Here is a 23066-nt window from a genome sequence, read left to right as displayed (position 1 = left end):
TCACCAGCGGTGGGCCATCTTCCCGACCGGGACCGGCCGTAGAACATCAACATATTTAGGGGTTCCCATTTGAAGAAGACCACTGGAAGACAGTACTTCACTTGCTTTAATTGGCGGCATGCTGACAACCAACTGGCACAGGATAGCACATCCAAAATTGAAAAATGCCAAACGCGTTTCGGGAATAGCAAATCCCTTCCTCAGCGGCATGTTGGTTTACCAAAGTGAAAAGCGCTACTGCTGAAAGTCAGTACTAAAAATAACTACACCATCCAGAAGGCCGTGTGTTCGGCCACGCCCATTGGGGCGGGTGGTTTAAATTGAACTGACTATCAGCAGTAGCACTTTTCACTTTGGTAAACCAACATGCCTTTGAGGAAGGGATTTGCTATTCCCGCAACGCGTTTGGCATTTTTCAATTTTGGATGTGCTATCCTGTGCCAGTTGGTTGTCAGCATGCCGCCAATGAAAGCAAGTGAAGTACTGTCTTCCAGTGGTCTTCTTCAAATGGGAACCCCTAAATGTGTTGATGTTCTACGGCCGGTCCCGGTCGGGAAGATGGCCCACCGCTGGTGAGCGGGTCCAAGCCAGCATCAACCCGATGTTGTAGCGTAAGGATGGAAGTTGAAACGGCACCAAACGGGGTGGCGGCGTTTCAGTCACATTGGCGGCTTTAAAGCAGGACAATTAACGGACAGGTCGCACTTCTACCCACCTGGGACTATAATTGAGGTTTTAAATTGACTTTTGAACAGCGCGCCCACATGGGTAATACTAAAAAGAAACTACACCATCCAGAAGGCCGTGTGTTCGGCCACGCCCATTGGGGCGGGTGGTTTAAATTGAACGGACTATCAGCAGTAGCGCTTTTCACTTTGGTAAACCAACATGCCGCTGAGGAAGGGATTTGCTATTCCCGAAAAGCGTTTGGCATTTTTCAATTTTGGATGTGCTATCCTGTGCCAGTTGGTTGTCAGCATGCCGCCAATTAAAGCAAGTGAGGTACTGTCTTCCAGCGGTCTTCTTCAAATGGGAACCCCTCTATTTCACAACTCCAAACGACTCACTTGTATCCTTTCAAGAAGTTAAAAGCACTCCAAACGGGTAGCGTAGCAGATTGTTTATTTCGCCAAAAAGTACTTCAAGACAGACGAGTTTCGTTTCCTTCGTCATATATATATATACACATACATACATACATACATACATACAAATACACGTGGCACTCGGGCAGGCCGTGGTTCCAGTTTGCACGCTAAAGATTTGAAATTTGAAAAACATTGGATAACGAATACATTTTGAAAACAGGAGTGCACTTGGTGACCCTTTTTTTGAATTCATTGTATGGACTTACTGCCCCCTTTCCAAGTCGCACCCAAGGAGGACCGTTCACAAACATGATTACAATGGAGGAAATCACATGTGCGACTGCAGTAACATCTATTTATTCCAGAAGCAGAGAACTAAGATCTTGATTTAACATTATGACAGTTGGTTTTTGTATCGGACTCCGCAAGAGCATGCAAGCATTTGATAGATGTTTTTTATGTCTTGTTTAAAAACGCATATACATGGCCTTAAATTCAGGTCTAAGAAAGTCACCTTTATAAATTGTTTCATCAACGTGTTTGACACACTCGAGGGAGGGCGGGGCATTCTTGTATTTGATAGTAGCCAGGGTAGGTTCTGACAGCGGGGAGTAGGTGAATAATCAAATTAGTTCATGAGTCATGGGTCATCAGCACATTAGGGTCAGGCATCTGTAGTAAGGGTTTATGGGACGTGTAGTATTAAAGGTTGGGAGATAAGCAGTTTGTCCAGATTAGCCCATGCTCCGAGGGGGGTGGAGCCACGGGATATATGGTGAAAAGGAATCAGGTGCAACGTGCTGAATTCGGCGAGTTAAGATCGTGGGGAGAAGGAGACTCACGCTGTGTCATGTGAAATGTACGGGGACCCTTTTGTAATTTTGTTGATGGATTAACATAAAGGCTGTTTTCAAACTAGGAGAAGGGAAATATCGACGTGGGTTACCGAGATGGGTAATGAGGTGGTCCATGGGAGCGAACCGAGAAGGGTGTTTCAGGTACACTTTTTGGCGCGTTTTCAGCGCACTTAGAGGGAATACGTTAATTAAATGAGACCGGAATGGTTTGATGTATTTGAATGATCGTTGAGCATATGGCTGAATACACCAAATATATAAACTAATGTCAATTATTTTAAATCTATAGGCAACCCCTGAAGAAGGGCTATAAATAGCCCGAAATGCATTGGGTAAAGTTACGAACTTCTGGATGTTTTATGGATTCATCATGCGCTAGAAAAAGGCCCGGACCGGCATATCTGCGCACTACAAACTGTTGAATACATTAAGGTCGCATATGTGAAAGGTTGAAAAGTGGAAAGAAGTGTTGAACGAATATCAACAGGATTATATGGAATGAAAATAAAATCGTTGAAACGTGGATAAAGTTGTCACTGTGGTGATTATTCACGCAAAAAGCTGTGCATTCGGCGGTGGAGTGTAACTTCACTCCAGCCACACTTGTTCCTCTAGTAGGGGAAGTCAGTGTGAAACTAAGAAAGAGGGTGCTGAAGAAGTGGGCTTCTTTGTGAATGTAACAACGCCAATAATCTCCCCTTATCAGTACAAGGGAGGGGAGAGGGACAGTCGGTGTGCAAGTACAGGCGAACAGAATGCAGAGGTAGCTGGTGAAACTCTGGTATTTCTATAGATCAGTACAGGAAACCTGTTTTGCAGTAGAGCCATCAATTGTGGGTGTACTCAGTTAAATCTCTGGCTCGTATGTAGGTTGAAGGAAAACAGTGGTCTGCTCTGCGTCCAGGTATTGTATGGCTGGGAAAAGAAGGTAGATGAATTGCTCCAGATCCTGGTAGTGGTGATACTATTAAAGAGACAACGTAAGAAAACATGCTTATGCGACCCAAGAAGGGGTTGGGCATGCGTTTAAATTAGCCAATCAAATCTCTCTATTCCAATTCAGGGACATTTTCCATACCCCGTCTTTAAGTACAGGTAATCGGAAATATAGCAATTTGGGAACAGTTTCCAATGGAACTGACTAAGAATTCAAGGACAGACAGACCTAGTGTCACTGATCTGCCCAAGAATATGACAGGCATTGAGCATTCACCCAAACACACGATCCGGGCATTTGAAGTAGAACTGCAAGTAAAGCTATTTTTCTGTAAACCACTCACAATAGTTCATCTTAAAGCATTTTTTATGCGTCGCAAGTAGAGATCCCTTGGCAGTATGTGTAAAGGCCTTTATAGGGTCCACAGCAGCATATCTCAAAGCGATACCATCCTGTGCACATTCAAATTTTGTTCACACTACTATACAAGACACTGTGTGCACACTGTTGGTGGAGTCTTGTGAGTTACAGTAATCAAGCGCATACTGAAGAACGGGGCTCTGTGCGCTGCTCCAAATAGACTAGGTCAAAGCCACTGCAACCTAAAGAGAGGACTCCCTATCTCCAGCAAGTTCCTTTGACGCTCACTTCTCTACACAAACTAATGTATAATGGTAAAGGCTCCCTGTTTTTACAGAAAAATATAGAAAGAAATCAGTGTTTTCTGTGCATTTATTTTTAAAAGTGGATAAATACAGAAAAGTGTGCTTTTTAGTGACTCTCCGTACTGCCTTTCATGAATTGTAGCCCAATAGCTGAGCAGATGGACAGCATGGGAAATTAAACAGAATTGCATGTCTTTAAACAATGGCATAAGTCAAAATATTTGTGGTATTATGCTAATATTTAGTGGATGTATTATTCCGTAATATTTGGCAGCTTGAAAAGCTAAATCATGATAGACATCAAAGTATAAGTGTGGGTCTATCAGTTAAATAAATATGGAAATGTGTAGTTTTACATCTTCGTTTTTACACAAAATACATATGGATAAATGCAGATAAAACGGCCAAAAAATAAATATGGATAAATACAGACGCAAAGGTTACAAAAATAAATACCATAAGACCAGGAGCCCTAATAATTATCAACCAACCGCACAAGCTACTCGTACAGTACAGATCAACTACTCATCCAGACGGGACAGGAACACAACCTTTAAACCTCACTGCTGAACCCCATGGAAAGCACAGTGAACAAACCTGCAGATCAGCGGCAGAGCCATGGTGCAAGCAGCCTTGTCCGCTTCAGATCCAGACAGGATGAGATGGGTCAAAGTTCCAACGCCGAAAGGAGACTCTGCCTGCACACTCAGGTTACGGATTAGGGTCTCACCTGCAAGAGAGGATGTGGCAAAGTTAAGAGAAGGTGAAAGGAAAAGGTCAAATTCAGAGCAAGTAGATGCCACTGTCAAATGACGCAGAGGAAAGTTCAGAAATCTCAGGCAAAGGTTAAACGATGGGGCTGAGACCACAGAGGTGCAGGTCGGAAGACAAAAGGCAAAGGGATTCCCACACTGCCTGCTCGACCAAAAGATCACAGGACTTCAGGAAAGTACAGAGAAAAAAGGCAATTGCAGCTGGCCACGTTGCAAGCAGGGCGACATGAGGGGACATTATCCTAGTGTTGCTCCCTTGCTGCAAGGGTAGACGAGCCCATCGGGCCACCGTAGAGGGAAGGTGGGTCATCCCCCTAGTTGATGGCCTCGGGGTGTCAGAAGGGGAGGAGGGGGCCAGGAGGGCTCAGAAGGGTTCACCTCCCAGGGAAGGGCCTCTTTGGCGGTCAGCATTATCCACCCACCCTCGCATCATTTCATAAGGAATAGGAGAGAATTGCCGGGGTCTCGCTCGGACTTCTCAGGAGCATGACACAGAGTAAGGTGGCAACCTAGTGTAATAAAGGAGCTGTAAAGAATCTAACTCAGTGGGTGAAAAAAACACCAACAGGACAGCTCTAGCTTTCTCAGGATGGGTGTCGGCTGTTCAAGGAACTCATCATCGACACCTGGCTTGCCTCTAAGCTAACACAACCTCTGTAATCAATAAACTTGCGACATAGCTTAGCCACAAAAAGTGTCCCTGTCATTTATTATGTTGCTCACACTTTATTGTTGCAATTTCAGGGTCCTCACATTCTAAAAGGGCTAGGGGTAGCAACTCTTTTTAAGTTCAAAAAGATTTTATTAGGCAGAGAAGTAGGCATAAAAAGAAAGGAGAAGAGGGGGAAAAGGGTTGACAATAAGGGGAAAAAGTATATATAAAAAAAAAAAGGAATACAAATACATTCGCAAATACAGTAAATATAATGATACATAATAGTCATGAATAAGAAAAAGGCGCAAGTTAATCTAGGCATAAAAGTGATTACCGGATTAACAAGATGCAAAAAAGAGAGAATGAGTACATATGGAAATTTAACAATGAGGGAATGATAAGGCAATCAAGGGGGTTTGAGAACTTCTTGCTGGGCAGGTAAAGGACAATGGGAGGTAGCAGAACATCTGTCCAGGTATAGAACAACAGGAAGCCATAGGGCCGTTCTCTTCGTAGCTAGCTGGGGGGGGGGGAAACAAAGGTAGTGTCCAGTCTGTGATTATAACAAACATATTCCACCATGCTTGGAAGGAAAGGTTAGATGAGGGTTTACAATGAGTGGTAATCTGTTGAAACGCAACAGCCAGCAATAGATCCACAATACGTATATCAAACTGAAATATGTCCCAGCAAGGTGAAAGGCTGCCTAGAAAAATGTGAGCACGGGAGAAAGGAATGCATATTTGAAATATTACATTGATTTGAGCCCACACCTTAAGCCAAAAAGCGTGAACAGAGGGACTTAAGAAGAGCATGTGGAACAGGGTAGCGGATGGAACGGAGCATGACCAACATATATCTTGGGTGGAAGGGAACCTCTTATGAAGGGCAGAGGGGGTAAGGAGTAATCTATTGTAAATGAAGAGCATGAATTGCGTGAGAGATGCCGCTCTGGATGATTTGCGTATCTTGAGCCACAACTTGTCCCAGGTGAGCAAAGGCCAAGCCATGTCAAAGTCGTGCTCCCACTGTAATTCCACCGTGGATTTGGGTCTAGGGGTGTCTGTCACGTGAAGGTGCTTATAAATGGCCGAAGCTTTAGGAGTTGTGCGAAGTAAAGAGTGTAGGCGCGAAGTAGGAGTAGGGGGAATGGAGGGTGTCTGCGTCTGCGCAAGTGATGTGTACACAGCCATTACCGCCGTTTTGAGCCGAGAGTAATTAGGAGCGAAAGAAGCAGGTAAGGCGTATTTCGCTCTAAGGTCTGAGAAAGAGAGAAATGTAGAATGGGAGAACAATTGCGAAACCCACAAAAGACCCTTCTGCCTCCAGGACTTCCAGTAGAAGGGTTTAGAGCGAATGAGGAGGCGAGTGTTGTGCCATAAAGGGGAGGAGAGAAAATCCGCAATAGAGCTAGGAGGGGTGGGGGAGGAAGCCAAAAGGAGTTTGGTTGTAAATCTGTGAATGGGTGTGGAAACAGAGGAGGGTTTACGAGAAAAAGCGAGATATTCTCCAAAGGAGAAAGGGGAAAGGAAGAGGCGTTCTAACTTGACCCACAAGGGGCATGGGTCGTCAGGATCCTGTAGCCAGAACGATGCTTGCCGGAGTAGGAAGGCTTTTTGATATGAGGGGAAATCTGGAAAGTTGACCCCGCCTTCAGAAGTAGGGCGAATCAGTCGTGCGATGGACATTCGTGGCTTTTTATTGTGCCAAAGGAAGGTTGACAGAACGGAGTTAATCTTTTTAAATAACTTTGCAGCGATAGGTACAGGAATATTGGATATGGTGTAAAGGATAATTGGGGTGAGCATCATTTTAATCGTGTCGAGGCGACCCCACCAGGAGAGGTAGAGAGGATGCCATCAAGCAGTGAGATCGGAGATTTTCTGAATGCATTTATTTAAGCATAAGGAAATCGTATCGGGTATGGAGGGGGTGATGTGCAAGCCGAGATATTTGATGTGAGAGGAATTCCAGATAAAATTTGAGGCAGCGTAGTCTGCTTTGAAAGTAAATTTGGTCAATGGCAATATCTGACATTTTTCATGGTTAAGCTTGTATCCTGAGATTAGGGAATAATCCTGCACTTCTAACAAGAAAGCAGGAATAGAGGATTCAGGATCAGAAATGAACAGTAAAATGTCATCCGCGTATGCAGCAAGTTTGACGTGGGAATCCGTGGAGGGAAAGCCATGTATATTGGGATTTTGGCGTAACCTGGAGAGAAACTGTTCCAGGGCCAAATTGAAAAGGAAGGGAGAAAGGGGGCAACCCTGACGTACTCCTCTACCTAAGTCAAAGAAGGGAGAGACCTTGCCATTAGCACAAACTTCAGCACGCGGGCGAGAGTATAAAAGGGAAACCAAGGAAATGAAATTAGGGCCAAATCCAAACCATGTGAGAGCATGAAAGAGGTAAAACCATTCCACCCTATCGAACGCTTTTTCTGCGTCCAAGGCAATCGCAGCAAGTGAGGATTGCATACGTGAGGATTTTGTGAGAATGTTAAAAAGTAACCTGGTATTATCTGTGATAAAGCGACCCTTAACAAAGCCGGACTGTTCCTCACCCAAAAGATCAGGGAGGAGGGAGTCTAACCGAGCAGCTAAAGACTTGGCAAAGATCTTGTAATCTATATTCACCAGCGAGATTGGCCGGTAGTTCTTGCAGTGTTGGGCATCTTTACCCTCCTTGGGAATCAGGCAAATGTGTGCTTCTGAGAAGGTGCCAGAGGAGCCTCCGCAGGCAGAGAAGGAGTTAATAAGTAAATAGAGCTTGGGGAGGAGAAGTTTGGGAAAATGGAGATAGAATTCGACGGTGAAGCCATCAGGTCCGGGAGCCTTATTTAATTTGAGGTGTTTGAGCGCAGCAAGCAGCTCTTCGAGAGTGATGTTAGACTCTAGAGCAGAGAGATCAAGGGGGAAGTGAGAGGGCTTGTGGATGGTAGAGAAATAGTGAGTGAGTGATTGGGGAGTGGGTTGGGATTCCGAGGAGTACAGGGTTTTACAGAAGAAGGAAAATTCTGAAAGAATGGCGGTGTCAGTATGCTGTAGAGTGGAGTTAGTGTCATAGATAGCAGCAATATTCAATTTGTTGTGTTTGAAGGGGTAGCAACTCTAAGACTACGGACAAAGGACAATCATAGGGCCAAGCCAGCAAAAGCAGGGTAAGGGGCAGACATGGGAAAAGGGGCAAAGAAGACAGACCCTACACAAAATACACAGACTACAGGTAAATGGCAGAGATTGGCAGATGGAAAAAGTCAAGAGAGCAAATCAAACCGAAAAACTGACAGTGTCCAGATAAATGAGGTCACACACAGGCAAGATCAAGAAGAGATACTCCTCCATGGGTAGAGAGGTTAGAGACTGGAGCGGAAATGACAGCGTAGGCAAAGACTAAAGGTAATGGTGAGAATGACTGAATACAGTTAAGAAACAGAACAAGTAGGGTAGACGCCAGGCACAGAGGACAATACACACACAAAATAGCAAAGAGGGGTGTGCTGAAAGAACAAGCAAAGGCGAAAGGCCAGAACTAAGCATCGGAGCGAGGGAGCACACAAATGGAAAGAAAAGCATGACCGATGGTAGACAAAAGACAGGGCAAAGACGACAAAAGACAGGGCAAAGACGACAGAAACCAGAAGAAAAGGACGAGCAGGCACAAAATCATATGCAGAGACCAAAGCGAAGAGCAAGACCACATGCAAAGGACAGAGAACCTTCAGTAAAGCGATCAGAATCCAGGACAAAAGGCAGAGGGGCCACAGAGGCCAAAGAAGGAAATCTGGTATTCCCTTCGGAATAAAGTGGGAAAACAGAATACACGCCCATGGCAAATGCCAGTGTGGAGGCAGGACAGAAATCAAGGACAAGGTCCGAGAGTAGGTTATAGACCACGGGCACATGGGAAAGGCGGCAAAAGGTGGTCTACAGGCAAAGGGAAGAGCAAGCATAGCCCATCGCTGGAACGGACATGTAGAGAGATCAGGGTCACCAGAGAATAGAGCGCAAAACAAAATAAAAGTTGGCAGCAACACTGAAGGAACAGAAAAATAAGAAAGCGGGAAATGGGTAAAGGTCGGTTACACAGAGGGAAGTACAGAGAGTATGGGCAAAAAAAAAAAAAAGGGGTAACATGTATACATCAATTGAAGAGGCCAACATAGCATTTGCATTAAGAAAAGAAAAAAAAAAAAAAAAAAAAAGGGCCAGAGCAGACGAATCGGTCAAAACAAACAATCGGGTACGTGCAAATTAAAGCTTAGAATTAACTTCACAGCATAGTACAGGGCTAGATTAACTGCACAAGATCTAGAGAGCTCCCCCTGGTGGCCTAGAAGTGTCATTTCAGCAGCACTTCCAGCCCATACAAAAGGACACATGTAGAAGTCCCTGCTTTTATAGGTGATGCCCAGCTGTATCTTGATTCGGTGTGATCACCATTTGCCCAAAATCATTTTCACTCACCCAGTTCCTTCTTCCTTGCAATACGCCAACGTTCCTGCGGTCGATAACTGCTCTCCTGCACTGGGTTCCCAGTCTCCTCTCCATTGGGGTCACTCAAAGAAGTAGTAATGTCCTTGGGCGATAGCCCCAGAACCAGTTGGGTGCGAATCAGAGCCGCCCCATAGGTGCGGATGAAGGCCTCCAGGCAGTTGGGGTTGCAGGTGAGACGGTTGAGAAGGCGAAGGCAGCGGGGGCTCGGATCCACTGACCTGGCCACATAGGACAGCAGGCCCCGCAATGTGGCATCAGTCACCAGGGTAGTACTGGGGTCCACGACCTGTGAGAACCTGGAAAGCAACAACAAAAGCGGGGCCTCAGGACCCCAGGTCTCCTCCTGTCGATAGAAGGATGAGGAAAGTGCTTCAGATGCCTGCAGAATCTCCTGTATGGGGGTGACTAGCTGCCCCCCAGCATCCGGCGCTGAAGCCAGCCTGTCCTCACATCGTACGCGGATAGGGGTGGACGTGGAAGCGTCTGAGAAGTTCAGGGAGGAGTCAATAGTGCCCAGGACTGAGCGGGACTTGGATCGCCTCCTTCGACAAAAAGTGGAGGACATCTTGGAGTCTGGGTCACGGCTGCCGGTATGCTCACTTGCTGGCAGCTGCCCAGGGACATCAGCTGCAGGACTGCTCAGTAGCGATTCCAGGGTCCCAGCTGAAGAGGATAATAGATTTATGGTTTCCAGTTCTGGATCAGTCACAGCTCCAGGGTGTTGGTCCCTGATCGGACAACTGGTCTCATCTACCAGGCTGGTGTCAGGGTTATCTTGGGTCAGAAGTTCTTCAAGGGTGCTGGCAGCGTCATCCCGGAGGCCGAGCGTGGGGCTGCCCGAGCCATCCAGGTACTGTGGGTCAAGCTCAGGGCTTCCAGCCTCTGGCGACCACTGTGGAGAAAGGTCTCCAGGACTGGCAATGTATCCTTCAGACAAGAGCCAAGACCTGGATGAGGTGAAGACAAAAGAGCAGAGTCAAGGAGGGTGAGCCAGAAAGCATGCAATTAGAAAAGAAGGCAGAGCGGTACTGGTCAAAGACAGAAGTGCAAAAATAATAGATATCGGTCTTTAAAGGAAGGCGTGGGGAAGAAAGGCATTGAAAGGAAGAGTCAAGTTGTGCATTGAGGTGCACAGATTTAGGAAAATAATAGGGAGGGGGCAGCGCAGGGTACAGAGGTCACAGGAGATGAGTAACAATGAGAAGAGAGTGAGGAAGGAAGATAAAGCTATAGTTTAACTCAAGGGCAGAGTGGTAATGGGAACAGGCAAAGAAAAGAATGATCAAGAAATGGTGAAGGTGTTAGGAGGGCACCAGTAAGTATAAGAAGTCAAAAGAAAAAGAGGCAGAGTTAAAAAAGCATGAGCAGAGACACTCAACTGTGCAGAGCCTGGAACGAAGGAAACTGGAGAGTACAAGATAGGACTAAATTAAAAACAGAGAAAGACCAGCACTAAGATGCAAAAAGGGAGACGTCAAGTGAAAAGGAGGAAATTTATGGTGGTGTTTATTTCACCTACAGCATGAGAAGATAATTCCGAGGACATGATTTGCAATCCAGAGTTCCTCTGAGAAACCTAGCTGACAGAGACTAGCTCTCCATTTGTTTACATGAGTCATGTGTGATAAAAACAGGGTGATTAAAGTTCAGAAAAACTGAAAATGCAACCTCTGAAGGTAGACTAGACAAGATCTAGTCACTTTAGTGATTAAGGAGTGATCACACCAATTGAGTAAGCCCGGTTATCCTCTACCTACAAAATCTGTTAAAAAGTTATTCAACGTCTGGCTTCTAAGCACCCTGGACCTCAAAAGCCACTGCTGGCAAATAAATCCCAGAGGGAGTCAAGTACAAAATGATGTCCTTCACAATGAGTGCATACATGATTTGGCAATCGACTGGTGTGTGGTATGGCATTGACAAATACTTTGTGGCAAGTATTGATATCACAACAGTAAGTGCAAGTTGGGTGAAGAGTGCTTTGGGATGGCCTTTGGACAATATCATAAAGTAGATCATTTCAAGAACAGACGCAGGTTCTATTAGGACTGGCTTACGGTCCAATTTGATTGACCTGTTGTACAGGAGGACATCCCTAGTCCTATTCCTCGCTATCCACCTTCTCTTTTGTATCACACACTAAGGCCTTCTTTTGAGGTTTCCTACACCCTAATATTACCAAATTGCCTTGAGTTTCGGGACAGTTGTTTGACTTCTCTTCACATAAACTACCAACAGCATACATACACTCCCTCGCTACTCATCCGAGCCACTATTGCTCAAGTACGCCTTCTACTCTGAGACACAAAGGCTGTATGTATCTAAAACATACTGATGAACATTTGGCAATGTGCAAACCTCACATCTGGATGAGTTCAGGCCTCGGGCTCTCAACCATCAACAACTGTCAAATCTACACCAATGTTCTTAAAAGGTGGCTCTGCTTGCAGTGTGTGCCAAACACAAAACCCCAAATCCCCCTACCCCTGAACAAGAGAAGGGAGAATTGAGAAATAGAGCGGTCTAAATGAGGTGAAAAAATGCTGCTTCAGAGGGAGGAAAGAACAGGGCATATAAGGAAGAAGAAAAAAGACAGCTGTGCTTTAAAGGGAGGCTTAGAAGAGTGGAGAATAGACTAAGGAAAGATCAAAGCAATGTAATGTGCAATACTGGAAGGCCCAGAAGAGAAAACAAGGGACACAGATTTCAGTCTCTGACCTGAGGCTTTGGAAGCTGGAAGACTCGGCTCCTTGCTGCTGCTGTTCTGGGTCCGGTCTTCGATTGTACTCAGTTGGGAAGTCATACGAGGCTGCATATCGCTCGTCCTCCTCCTCCTCTTCTTCACCCATAACTGGGGCCATGGAGGTGGATTCAGCCAAGGCCTCCAAGCGGGAGACCAGAAGTGGAACCAGTCCATTGGCCAGCAGATACTCCAGGGCAACCTCATCATAGAAGAAGTTAAGGAAGGCAGCCATGATGCGGGTGTGTGCCTGCAGGTAGCGCTCATCCTTGACTAAGGTCAATAGCAGCTCTAGGCCACCCACCTCACGTACTCGCACACGATTGATGGCTTCTCGGCAGCAGAGACAGAGAGCCCGGATGTATGGCAGGGACACCAAATTCTGCTCCTTCATCTTCTCAACCAGGCAGCGGATGCCACCTGCATTGCCCACTGTGGGTCGTATCACTCCTTGTACACATATGTTGCTCAAAGTAATGAGGGCACAGTCATGGATGGCCTTTGTTGAGTGATCAGCCAGGACCACCAACTTGGCCACACCATCACTTTGGGAAAGTTGCTCAGCACAGTCCAGGCTGCAGCCTTTAGTGAAGTCAGAGAGGGCACGAACACTGGCTGCCACCAAGGTTTCATCTGAGGAAGATAGCTTCTCCGCTATGGGTGGGATGGCACAATGCTGAGTGATAGAAAATCGGTGGCTAGGGGTGTCTGCCAGGTTACGCAAGGCCCGGATAACACTCTGCAGACACTCTATGTCCTGGCTGTTCTTAAGTACATCCACAAGATGCGGGAGAGCACCTATGAAGATACCAGAATGGCCACTGGTTAGTCAGAGAGCATGACAATCCTAGAAAACTTTTCTACATCAACTTTTCACCACTGACAGACACACTTAACACTTTGCCCAGCACTCAAACCAAAGGCACCACACCCTCCCCCTTTCATAGACTTGCCAGGGCCACAAACAATCCCCAGGCAGACACTTTCCCAATTTAGAGGGCTCTATTGGTCCTGCATGCCCTCTCCTGGTACTGTACTCCTTCCCATACAGGTGGATTTACACTTCATCCTGCAGCCAGTTCTCCATCATGCATCCCCCCCATGCTATGTGAATCATCCAGATCAAAGACTTACCCTGCAGACTATAATTTGATGGCACTTCGAGGCTGCTGATAACACCACAGACCCCCCCCCCCCCCATCAGCCAATATTTTGCATACATGACTAAAGACCCAATTCAGGTGGAGACTCAATTTGTAAATCCACAAGCGGCTTTATTTTGGCTGTCTCTCATCTGAAATTGCACCTGCTTCAAAAGAAGTCAATAGGGGAAATACATTATCCCATTTTTTTATCCCCTACTTTTCTCTTCTAAAATGATGGAATCTATGAACCTACATTCCCTAGGCTATCACACAGGAAACATTCTGAGAAGAGTAAAGATGGAATTTTTACCCTCACCTCCACACATCTCTTAATCATCAGTTCAGTTACTCACAACACCAAAAGCAACTCAGACAGACATGCTTGCATTAAAAACTCACCAGACTCGTGGATGGCACGGGCACTCTCAGGCTCCAACGCCAGGTTTCCCAGGGCCCTGGCTGTCCGGTTCAAGATGCTGTCAACATTGATCGACTTCAAGATGGTTACTGCAGAAGAAAATATTTCCTTAAATCAGACATTCTCACCACCTATACAAGCTTGTTTACATTTGTACTGTAGTATATATTAGAAGCGTCATAAAAGATTACATATCATTCCCCTTATCTGGATCTACATATCGAATGTACATGTCACATGACCACGGGCAACATGGCATTTAGGTTTAGCAGCACAAGTACAAACATTAGGAACCCTTGGAATCTTAAATTGTACTTGAAACCCCAGTGATAATACGTGCTCCTGTCAAACTATATATATGGATTGAAAAGAGAACTGGGTATCTGAAGTTTCCACAATTACATGAATAACACTTCACAAGTCCAGGCCATTTTTTTGCATCTCATTTGAGCATATATCCCATTATAAATTCAGCACTAAAAGAAGCAGAACGCAAAGACAAAACATGGCTTAGTGAAGCGGACCACACATTGTACCAGGAAAAACTGTTCCCAGTACTGCATAAATCTCCATGTATGACACCATTAGTAAGTTCTGGTCCTCAGCCAAACATTATCCATGCTGGGACCTTGAACAATAAAGAGGGCTCAGTTGTATAGCATTTAATTTTTAAACACTCCTTTAGGCATTTGCTTTTATTTTTCACATTGTGTCTGTAACAATCCAAATTTAGAACAAAAATGAGATTGTAATATGAATAAATGTTCGTCCACACTAAGGCGCCTGTCAGTTTTAGCATTAAACAAAAGCCCAACATGGGCTCTAACATCGCTGTGTTGCAGGAACATGTAGAGATTAGCGAGTAACAGGATAGTACTCTCCAAAACTTTGTGATGTAGAGCCAAGTGGTCCATCAGGTAATGCTGAGGATCCCCGAAACTCCCACAATGAGACATGCCTGATATGATGACAGACAATACAAAACACAAGACAGTCAGACTGTTGTATATACACATATGCAGTTATTTTTGGAAGTATCGCCCCCTTTGAGCTCTCTAAATTGTCAATCTGCACAGAAAATGGAACGCCCAGGATCTGCGATGTATGTGTAAAAATAGAAAACGGAGACTAAATTATACTTTGCAAAGAAAAACTACAAAGAAGTCAACAATACAAAAATGCATGTGTTAGAAATCCATAACTAGTTAATTGCATAGCTGCTAAATTACCATGGGGATTGAACACATGCAAATTACACAGATTGAGGAAGGTGACTTAACTCTGAAGATTCCTCAAAATCACCATATTGCTTTAGGGGAAACTGTTGACTGAGCTTCTCGGATGGTCAAAAATAGCCCCATGAGCAGGAAAATACCGGAAAGTCTCTGAAATACAGACAGCATTTTGAAATGCATGCCTCCCAGTTACAAATGGGATAAATATCGGACAACACGGCACTGAGAAGAAATGGGTGCTGGTGTAGGTTATAGCAACTAGTTTAGGATTCGACACTGTGCTCATGCAGGTCTTATGTGACATACTTTTTACACATCCTCAGGGGTCACCAGTCCTGTTTCCTCAACTCTGTATATCATGGCATGCAGTGCGAGTACCACCAGCAATGTCATAACCGGTCCCCTGGACTGTATAGTTTTTATTATTTGAATATCTTAAAAAAGCTAGCTTCTTCCATAACGCTTTCCGCAAACATCACCGTAGTTAACATCATAGTCAGACCTGCCTTTATAACAACTTTCATTTCGTATGTTGGAATAAAAGGGAAACTAAGGGGCAGATTTACAAGCCCCTTGCGCCACTTTTACCATGGGAAAAGTGACGCAAAAGTGGCGCAAGGGGCTTGCAAATCTGCCCCTAAGTATCTTAAATGTAGGGAGCTACTGGCAACAAAAAAAACCCACAACAAAAAAGTGGGCTGTCGTCACACGTATTAAAAAAACACACTTGGCTGTTGGGTGACCATCAAACCCGTCACGTGGCAATTATTACATCACCGCCAGGCTGCCGTTATAGATATTGGGTGTGAACACACACACCCATCATGGCCACTTTACGTCAATACAAACAGTTTATAAATGGTCGAAAAACCTTTCGGGCTACGGCAAGCCATTCCTGATCCATTCCTGATCCAAAATGGTAGCACTGAATCCAACTCAACACATATGGTCATCTGTAAACTTCGGCTGCAACACAACGTTACCAATCAAAGATGGCAGAAAAGCACGTCACAAGAGAGCGTCGGGATGGTAGAGTATTTACGTCAACACGTACAACCACGCAAAAGTGTCGATGTGGCAAAGCAGGAGGAACTATCTATCTACTCACCAAGAGGGGGGATTCCACCGAGTTGCCTGACCTATAGAAGGAAAGAAAGTGCAAAATGATTACAGAGCCGTCCACCTGAGAAAATAACTCACCAAGTGATCAAAGCTCATCGCTCCCACCTTCCTGGGCACACCCTGAGCGCCACATACTAACGCACCTGTGTTCGACTCCCCCTCTCTGTGCAGCAATTCGCTAAGATACTCAGTGCCAGGTCCATAGACCGCCGCGCTCGGGGGTTCTGTAGAAGATTCAGCACGTATTTTAGACCGCCGCGTGCCCGGAATCGTTCGATACCGCCGGGCTCTTTGATGTGGCGCGTGCGGATAGCATAGAGTGCTCGCGCCTGAGCCGTAGGATCGGGCCCCGCCAACCCGGCCAGGGTGGCCGCCAGTGACTCCCCTCCCGCTTCCCGCGACGCCATCTTGCAGCCCCTCCCTCTTCAGTGTTTGCGTCGCTCGCCTTATGATGCCAGCTGATTGGGCTGCTGGGACTTAAAGTCCGCTCAGTTGTTTTGCTTTTGGATTCAGTGGCACTTAGTAGTTGGGGAACTACTATTCCCGACATTCCCGATCCAAGCATAAGAGCACCTTCATTGATGTCAGAAGTTGGGCTCCGACGAAGTGAATGATCTCCAAGCTTGAGTGTCCGAGACCAGTGTGTTATTGGCAGTTTTTTTATTGTAGTTTGTTAATTAGCTTGGTGTGTATTTTTATAATTGTCCAAGTTAGGGTCAAAACAGTATGACCCGGTATTATTCAAATTCAAAATCTTTATTTCAATCATAAAAGATATACAAGTTAATTATTCACTTTGAGCAATTTAAAAACTTTATATAAATATACTGTCCATTATAAAAAGAATTTCCAAAAGTGGTAATTACGCCAATGGTTAATAAAATAGCATTTTTAAGAACAAGATCAGCATTTATACGAGGGAATTTAAAAAGATTTTTCACACAGTTGTAGTGTCCTTAATTATTCTTGCACGCAGTCGCCACATTGCAGTCAGGAATTTTGCCATAGCGAACACTATTGGTGCAGATAAATCAGTCTTAAGAACTCTGTAGGCCGGAGCATATGTTCTAAAGCCCAGGTTTTTTAAAAGAGGAACCAACCAGAAACTCCTAATTCTGCTATAGGCTCTGCAAAACAAGACCACGTGCAGATCGCTTTCCAGTTTGTAAGCACAGGCCGGACACACCCCGAGTCCAAGCAATCAGCCCAAGATTTTGTGAGGGACCTTAAAGGGAGAGATCCATACCGCCATTGCATATAGATCTTCCGCGCGAGCACTGGCGTCATGCCATCCAATACATGTTCGTGGCAATATGAGTCTTTTATTTTAATGAATGTGTCGGTTAAAGACCCTTCCCGAGTGGAATTCAATGTTTTTTGAAGCATAAAGCTATAAAATAGTTGTGAGAGTGCTTTTCTAGAAATCCTTGCGGACGCAGTTTCCGGATCTGTCCATAGTTCTGGCACTCCGAGAGTCATACACATCTCCCTGATGTACTTTATCCAGGGAATTGTGGTGGCATTAGTTAATCTAAGAAATTCCTGCAGCTCATTTCTGTAATTTACAAGGTCCTGACTACTCCACAAGCGACGCCAATAGGTCAGAGGTTTGAGGCCCAGTTCCTCAGTGATTGGTCGCAGTGCCAAGTCCAGTCTTAGGGGGAGAAGCGGAGTGCTTGGGGGGAGTGCTGCCAATTGCCTGATGAAGTTATTTTCTGCAACCTGTATGGTATATAGCGGAGTGTGCCCCCAAAGCTCGCCCCCATAAATGATACCCCCCCGAGCTTGAGCTTTATAAATGTGAATGGCAGGTACCAACGGGCACAGTGGGGATTTCTTAGCAATTCTTATAATGCCTCCCACCCTCTGAGCTAGTTTTGTGGTTGCTTTTGTTTTATGTGGCAGCCATGTCAAATTCTGGTTGAGGGTTATTTCAAGATATTCTTTTGTATGCACCCTTTCCAGAAGTGTAGAGCCTAGGCGGGGGTTTGGGCACTTTTTGGGCTTGGGGTTAAGGATCATAAATTTTGTTTTTGAGGGGTTTACTTCGAGGCCCCTTTCACTACAGAACCCCAAGAACCCATTCACGACCCTTTGTAGCCCCATTGGCGATTTAGACAGCAGCAGGGTGTCATCCGCGAACATAATCGCGGGCACCCTGCTGCTGTTCAATTGTGGTGCATCAATGTTAGGGATCCTACTCAAGTGCTCTATCACCCCGTTCACAAATAGGCAAAACAGGGTCGGGGCCAGTACGCAACCCTGCCGTACCCCTCTGCGAACGGGGAACCTATCCGCCAACCTGCCCTCTTTCCCACATCTAACTCGTGCATAATTGTCAGTGTGCAATCTAATTAAAATATGGAGGATATCTCCTGGGACATCCAGCTCCGCCAATACCTCCCACAGTTTGGCCCGTGGGACCAAATCGAAGGCGGCACGGAGGTCCACAAAGACCGCGTATAGTGTGCCGCCTTCGATAAGTACTGTCTTCCAGTAAATGATGTTCAATCGGAGTATTTGATCAACTGTGGAAACTCCTTTTCTAAATCCCGCCTGTAGAGGACTTAGGATATTGGTCTCCTCTATCCAAGATTGTAACCTATTGAGTATTAGTCTGCCAAATAACTTCTGGAAAACATCAATGAGGCTTATTGGGCGATAGTTGGCTGGGAGCAGGGGCGAGCCCTTTTTGAAAATCGGGACCACCTCCGCCCCCAGCCAAGTATCAGGTATTTCCATCCCCCCAAGCACTGCGTTGAATATCACTAACAGATAGGGTGCCCAGACTCCTGGTTCCTGCTTAAATAGGTCGCCCGGCACCCCGTCCAGACCAGGTGCCTTTCCAGAGGATAACCCTGCTATCGCCATCCTAATCTCTTTCTCAGTAAAGGGATCCGAGGCCTGATTGTCTTGGATGATGGAAGGCGGTGGTTCTGTCCCTCCAGCCTCCGAAGAATATAGTGACTGGAAATGGTTTTGCCAAACACTGGCGGCGATGTTTGGTTCGGTTGCCGAGGGGAGGTCTTCAGAACCGTGGTTGACTACTCGCCAGAATTTGCGGGAGTCTCTTATTGCTAATGACTCAGAAAGATTCTCCCAGTGTTGGAGGTCCCACTCTATCTTAGCATTAGTCACGAGTATTTTGTACGCCCTCCTTCTGATGCGGATCTCTTCCCTCGGGCCTCCAGCTTTAATGGTACCTAGGAGGTCACGTTTGGCATTTCTGCAGGAGGTGTTAAACCATGTGCCTTTATGTGATCCCTGGGTTCTGTGCGGTCTAGTGCAGAAAAAGTCTGCCTCAAGTGTTTTAATAAGTTGCTCATGTACGTGTGCGAGATCCTCTCTTGTTTCCTGCGTACACACTGGGGCCCCTAGGTCAAATGCCTCCGCGAGGATTGGAGTGATCCTAGCGTAGAGGGCAGCTAGCTTATCTTCACTAGTAGATAGCTTTTCCCATCTTATCCTCCTTCTATTGTTTTCTAGGAGGTATCCCTCTCTGGGTTTTTGTTCGTTTGATACCCGATCCCCCATACGGGGGATGGCATATCCCAGTTCCAAGGCATTGTGGTCGCTGTCCTCTCTAGGTATTACTCTGAAGTCAGCCGCCCTTTTCCAAGCATGTAACTGTACCAGAAGGTAATCTAATCTAGATTCTCTCCCGACTTTATTATACGTACATTTGCTCGGGATATCGGTCTTAACACGACCATTGCAGGCCCTAAGGCCATGTGTGAGGGTAAGCATGTTGATCTGGACAGCTAATGGTGTCCATGCTCTCGGAGGGGGGGAGCCTCTGTCGCTGGAACATGCCAACTTGAATCCTCCTCTAGGGAGGGTCCATCAAGTACGCCAGGTAGTGGTTCGAAATGCGAATTGAAGTCTCCCCCTACTAAGTATGAAATCCCCTCTGGAATGGTTTCTAATAGAGAGGACAGTTCGCCAATGGTTTTAGAGGTGGCAGATATGGAGACTGGTCTGGAGTAGACATTTATTATGAGTAATTTGTATAGTCTCGGCCATTCAAGGAGGACAGCCAGTATATCTTCCGAGTCCACGGTGTATCGTGAAGCTGTGCAGCCCAGGTCTGAAGCCACCCAGATTGCCAGACCTCCAGATGGTCGACCTCTCCCACCCCATACTGCTTGTATCGAAAATATCTCAAAGCCCCTATAGGTATGCTCCTCCCTTGCCCAAGTCTCTTGAAAGAGGCAAGCACTTTTAGAGTTAACTAATTCAGCCCATGGTTCAGAATCTATTTTATTGGCCAGTCCTGCGACATTCCATGAGAGCAGCTTTAATATGTAAGGGACGTACTGGCTATTTCCCTTTGTGCCTTGATTTATCTTTAAATTTATATGATCTTTTGGGGATGTTCCCTGTATCGGCCCTTGTCCCCTGTGTAGGGCCTCTGGTTCAGTTACGCTATATACTCTGTTGGAAATTTTCTGAATTTCTGGGAGCAAAATGCTCGTCCCCATGGATAGGGGATTTATGGCCGCCATCTTGAATGAAATTAGGTATGGCATGCTCGAGTGGGTGCGGGGGTACCCTATCTTCAGATGCAAGCTGTCAATCCACCATTTCAAGACAATCAAATCGATTGAAAATCGGCAGAAATGGTGGCTGGTAGTGTCTGAGGGGCCAAATTGATCCTCGTTCCAAACCACCCCTTCCCATTCCTCTTCCTTTAACAGTCTCCCATCCCTGGGCATCATCATGAATTAAGGGGTAACCCGATGCCATTCGCATTTGGTTGTAGGGATTTCTCCTTATTCCCAAGTTTCCCCCCCAGTTTCCTAGTGGGTCATGCGGGTGTCCCCATCTCTGATCATTGGATGTGTGAGTGTTTGATGGGTAGAAGAACGAGAGGGGAAGTGGCTGGATGTTATTTCCCTCGTCCTCTGGGAAGCAACCACAAATATAGGAGACTGTTCCTGGTTCTTTGAAACTGACCAGTATACAGTCGCCACTAATTGATTTGGGCGTCTTTCCTACCCATGAAACTCTTCTTACTATGCGAATATCGCTGGTCATGCCTCTGGTGAGTGGTCTGAATGTAGATAACCAGTTAATTACTTTATTTTTTAGCGAGGCCCCTGTTTCGCTTGATGCAGGTTTTAATTCAGGTGCCCCAGCTAGAATGACAGTGTATGCAGCTACCTCTGGTGGAAGATTTACAGTTACTGTTTTTTGTATTTTTGGCAATGTAGTGTTGTGATCTTGAAGGTTTTGTGATTTGTTTGGTGGAGGTTTGGATGCACTTGTATGTTGTAGCTGTGAATTTGTTGCATCGGTGGGTGCGAGTGTTTGTTGTGAGCTGGGGGGTTGTTTGTGGGATTCACCCGCGGGTGTCACAGGTTGCTGTGGTCTGGCCAGGGGATTGTTTTGCTTCAGACTGGGTGCCTGGCGATTAACTAGTTTTGGATTTATAGATGTAGTTGCGGATTTCACGTTTCCAGCCTCATTGTTCTTAGTTGAATTCTGGGACTCAAGGTCCTTCTTATGTTTTGAGTCTACGCTAGGTGCTATGGGGCAGGAGTTCACAGGTTTCCAACTGTCCATAAACTGGGAGGCAGTTTTCTCAAATTTATTTAGCCTTGCTTCTATTTTAATCAGACGGGCTTCTATAGGACTAAGCAGTGACCTAAGGAGGTTTCCTGTGTCTGCCAGTGTAATATCCTCTTCGACTGTTTCAGTGTTGTATTCTATTGTGGAAGGCGGAAGATCAATGGAAATGTTGGGGGGTTTTACCTGGGGAGGGAGCTCCATTCTGGCTGATGGTGGGGTCTCGTGTATGGTATTATCAGAGCTGGATTTGTTATGTATTGTACCTGGCTTTAGTTTTTTCGCCTTCCTTTCTCTGTGGCTCTGTTTCCCCATTTTCCTTTTTTGTATTGCTCCTTCCCTTGCGCCCCTAACTGTACTAGGAGGCTCTATTACATCTAAGGTGTTCGTTGCCAGTGGCGGTTCTTCCCCAAGTAAGTTAGGAGTTAGTTCGGAATGTTCCCCCACATTAATGAAAGTTGGTGGTTGTGTAATTTGTGTCAGTGGGAGTGAGAGTAGACTCATATCTTCGAGGTCACTTAAAGTTTCCTCTGAAAGATCTAGACTGGTAGTTAGTTGGTCCCCTCCACAAGCTCCAAACTGCGAGACATCTGTGTTCGGCCTTTCCTCAGGGGTTTTTGCCATCGCTAGAATGCCCATGGATGATCTCCTAGCCCACTCGATTTCTTGCGAAATGCGTATTTCTAGGACAGTGATATCATCAATCAGCAAGGATCCCGCCTTGAGGAAATAATTATCAATTTTACCTTGGGCCGTAGCGGGCGTGGTAGGTCCAGCGACAGCCAAGTTGGCTTTGCTCCTAGTCTCCATTTTACTCATTGTTTATAGGGCACTCTGTGGATGCAGGCAAGGATCAAGTAGTGTTATGAGGAGAGAGGGTCACGGGCAAGACGTAGGGGTTGCCCGGTCCGGTCTCTTCCGTCCTCGAACGGCCTCAAACGGCCCGCTCTTTGCCCGGTCTTCGCCCGCGTCCCGCGTTCGCGTCAGAAGGCTGAGCTAAGTAGGAGGAGGGGGCGGGAAGAGGCACCAGGTGCGAGCGATCTCCTGGCGCAAGCACCTCTGGTCCTCGCAGTCCCGCTCCCGGCGTCAGCAGCACAGGCTCTCCCAACAACGAGACCCAGCGAGTTTAGTAACCGAGCACACGGGCTCCCAGGTTACTGTTAGCAGGTCAAAGGCCCTTTAGGCAATGGCAGGTCAAGGCAGTGAGGGATTTCCAAACACGGTTCCTGGACGACTGGCGAGCGGCACCCGCGAATCGGGGGCCGCGAGTCGTTTTGAAGCTCTTAGGGAGGAGGGGGCGGGAAGAGGCACCAGGTGCGCGCGATCTCCTGGCGCAAGCACCTCTGGTCCTCGCAGTCCCGCTC

At 46.2% G+C, this 23066-nt stretch overlaps 1 protein-coding gene across 1 annotated transcript in view; it reads right to left on the bottom strand.

The window, feature by feature from the left end:
- The window catches only part of ARMC5 (armadillo repeat containing 5), a 34114-nt gene extending 17543 nt beyond the window's left edge, over positions 1-16571 (bottom strand). The window contains exons 1-6 of the mRNA XM_078652689.1: positions 16278-16571; positions 16121-16151; positions 13759-13866; positions 12193-13012; positions 9445-10421; positions 4145-4277 (exon numbers count right to left, since the gene is read on the bottom strand). Of these exons, the coding sequence (XP_078508815.1) occupies positions 4145-4277; positions 9445-10421; positions 12193-13012; positions 13759-13866; positions 16121-16151; positions 16278-16541 (2333 nt within the window). The 5' untranslated portion in view covers positions 16542-16571. The remainder of the gene's footprint in view (positions 1-4144; positions 4278-9444; positions 10422-12192; positions 13013-13758; positions 13867-16120; positions 16152-16277) is intronic.
- Between the last annotated feature and the right edge of the window lie 6495 nt (positions 16572-23066).

Source organism: Lissotriton helveticus, chromosome 7 (assembly GCF_964261635.1).
Source record: "Lissotriton helveticus chromosome 7, aLisHel1.1, whole genome shotgun sequence".
Taxonomy (NCBI): Eukaryota; Metazoa; Chordata; class Amphibia; order Caudata; family Salamandridae; genus Lissotriton; species Lissotriton helveticus.
Note: the sequence above shows the minus strand (reverse complement) of the source record. Positions and strands in the feature narration are given on the sequence as shown.